At 38.9% G+C, this 2,836-nt stretch overlaps 1 protein-coding gene across 1 annotated transcript in view; it reads left to right on the forward strand.

Moving 5' to 3' along the window:
- Nucleotides 1-2,836, forward strand: part of LOC102487997 (glutathione S-transferase-like) — a 21,730-nt gene that overhangs the window by 16,326 nt on the left and 2,568 nt on the right. Inside the window, exon 5 of the mRNA XM_006170433.1 lies at nucleotides 2,429-2,560. Within this exon, the coding sequence (XP_006170495.1) occupies nucleotides 2,429-2,560 (132 nt within the window). The remainder of the gene's footprint in view (nucleotides 1-2,428; nucleotides 2,561-2,836) is intronic.

A 2,836-nucleotide genomic window follows, 5' to 3' on the forward strand; every position in this document is an offset into this window, starting at 1 on the left:
TCCTCTTTTCTGTCTCTCTGTCTCTGTCTTTTTGGCGAGCGCACACGCCCTATAGCAAAAACCTCTCCAAAAAAAAAAAAAAAGAAAAATGAGCCACATGAGTTTTCCAAACCCACCTTGCAAGGAAGGTCCTTTCTTGGTTAAATAACAATCGTTCTAATTGTTATAATTCAATACATACATTTAAATATATTTATCATTATCAACATTTTGGAGCCTTATGTAATGCAGAATATTAATCAATATTTATGTTTTTGGTGTAGATTATAGGTGCCTAACTTCATGGTTGTACTTTTCCCTGAATTAGGTAGTCTGAAGTCATGATGTATTTTTCTGTTTTTCTATGCAAAAACATATCACGACTTTTTCTATAACCCAACATATATATATATATAGTGAGTCTTTTATTCCCTTTGCTCCAAGAAGGATCAAACTATGAATATTCTACATTTCAGTCTTTCTCCATATTATTTCCTTCAAAAGTACTTAAAAATAATATATTCACTCAAAATCAGCATATAATTTTTTAAAGAATTATTTTATTTTCATTTTATTCATCATTACTTTTAAATCTTTGGCTAGAGAGAGAGAGGGAAAGTCAGAAAGCAAGCCACCAGGTCTGGGACTCAAACAGTGGTTGGCCATGTGGGAGTCCAGAGCCTTAAAACCCATGCCACCTGCCGGCCCAATCAGCAATAATTTAAGAGATGTTTATTGTAGAATTTTACCAACATTGACAATAAAGTGGATGTTTAACACCAATATTCCTAGCGACTAAAGTTTTGGTATATGATACTATGAAGTACAGAGCCTTCTCTGATGGCTAAAAATCGTAACAGTAGCATCACCAACAACAGTGGTACTAATAAAGATGGCTCACCTCTCTAAGGATTTAATGTGCCAAGCACTATGCTGTGCACTTTGGATTCATTACTACATTTCATCTTCATAATAACTCCATAAATGAGGTCCTATTACAGGTTGAGCATCCCTAATCCAAAACTTTGAAATCCAAAATGCTCCAAAATTAAAAATTTTTAGAGCGCTGACATGATGCCACAATTGAAACTTCTACCCCTCACCTCATGTGGTAGGTTGCAATTAAATGTAGGCGTACAATACACAGTTTACTCAGTGTCCCTAAGGGGGAAAAAAAGACCCTCCCAACTCTCTTCAGTTGTAATTTATCTTTTCTGTGCACACCCAAATTTCCCCCCATAAGTATATCCACAAAGGTTTTCATGCAATAAAATATTAAAAATATTGTATGTAATTACTTTCAGGCTAAGTGTAAAAGATGTACATGAAATGTAAATGAATTTTATGTTTAGACTTTGGTCTTCAAGCTATCTCATTATGTACATGCAATATTCCAAAATTTGAAAAAAAAAATCCAAAATCTGAAACACTCCAGTCTCAAACATCTCAGATAAGGGTTATTCAACCTGTTATCCCCATTTGTACGTGAGGTAACCATGGTGTAAATCAGCAGAGTAATTTGCTCAACATCATACAACAAAGAAAGTTGGAAGCCACTCAAGTCTAACTCCTGATGCAATACCCAAGTATCATAACATCACAAAGTATTCAGTCTAGAATATAGCTTAGTGACTTCCTACTCCAACTTTCCATTTTCTACTCAATCAATTTTGACTCAAAGTGACCCATCAATCACAGCCTTATTAGAAGAAAACTTGTGAATAAAAATGAGGCTTAGGTCCTGGTGAGGATCATGTTCCCCCTACAAAGTACCTTCCAAGGAACAGCAAATCTAGGAAACCTTCTCCAAGATGGTGCAGTGAAAGGATATCATCACAGACCTGGCTGGAAGAGCCATGAATCCAGGCTATGGGGCTCACTTATTCTACAGAAGGTCACAGCATAGGTGCAGGGAAATGAGATTAAAAGACAAAGATGTGGGAAATTGAGGTATTTTCCATGTTCACCATACTTCAGGAGGATTTAAGCCTTTCATTTTTTTGAGAGGTTTTTGCTATAGGGCACATGCGCTTGCCAGAAAGAGAGAGACAGAGAGATAGAAAGCGAGAAATCACCCCCCAGGGGGGGATGGCCACACCGCAATCCCTTCTCCTCCATTCTCCTCTCGGGATCTTGGCCACGCACACACATGCGCCCGGCGTGAGTTTAAGGCACCGGGTCTGGGATTCAAACCACGGTCAACTACATGGGAGTCCAGCGACATAGCCATTATGCTAACTGCTGGTCCCGGATTTAAGCCTTTCTACCCAGATGAACAACCTAAGGCCCCAAGAGATGAGATTTGCTTAAGCTCCCAAAGCTGGTCAGAGGCAAAGAACAGATTAGGAACCAGGTCTCTTGACTTCTAGAGGACTTTCTGCCAAATCAAGCTTTCTGAATATGTTAGGTATGCCCCTAATCCTCCACTTTCTTCTTGACTATCATGCAGGCATTAAGAAACCATGGGCAAGATTATCTTGTGGGTAATCAGCTGAGCTGGGCTGATATACAACTCCTTGAAGTCATCTTAATGGCTGAAGAGTGCAAACCCAATGTCCTTTCAGGCTTCCCTCTGCTACAGGTAATGCTATCCAAATAGCTCCAAAAACTGCAGGGAGAATGAATTTGTATCATTTGTTTATGTTTTCATCCAGTCATTCATCATCATTTAAGAGCTAACTTCTTTTTTTTAAAGAATTATTTTATTTAACTTTATTTATTCATTCATCCATTCATTCACTTTAATTTGACCAGAGAGGGAGAGGGAGAGGGAGAGAGGGAGGGAGGGAGAGGGAGAGGGAGAGGAAGGGAGGGAGGGAGGGAGGGAGAGAGAGAGAGAGAGAGAGAGAGAGAGAGA

Source organism: Tupaia chinensis, unplaced genomic scaffold, assembly GCF_000334495.1.
Source record: "Tupaia chinensis unplaced genomic scaffold, TupChi_1.0 Scaffold148470_1, whole genome shotgun sequence".
In the NCBI taxonomy this organism is placed as follows: Eukaryota; Metazoa; Chordata; class Mammalia; order Scandentia; family Tupaiidae; genus Tupaia; species Tupaia belangeri.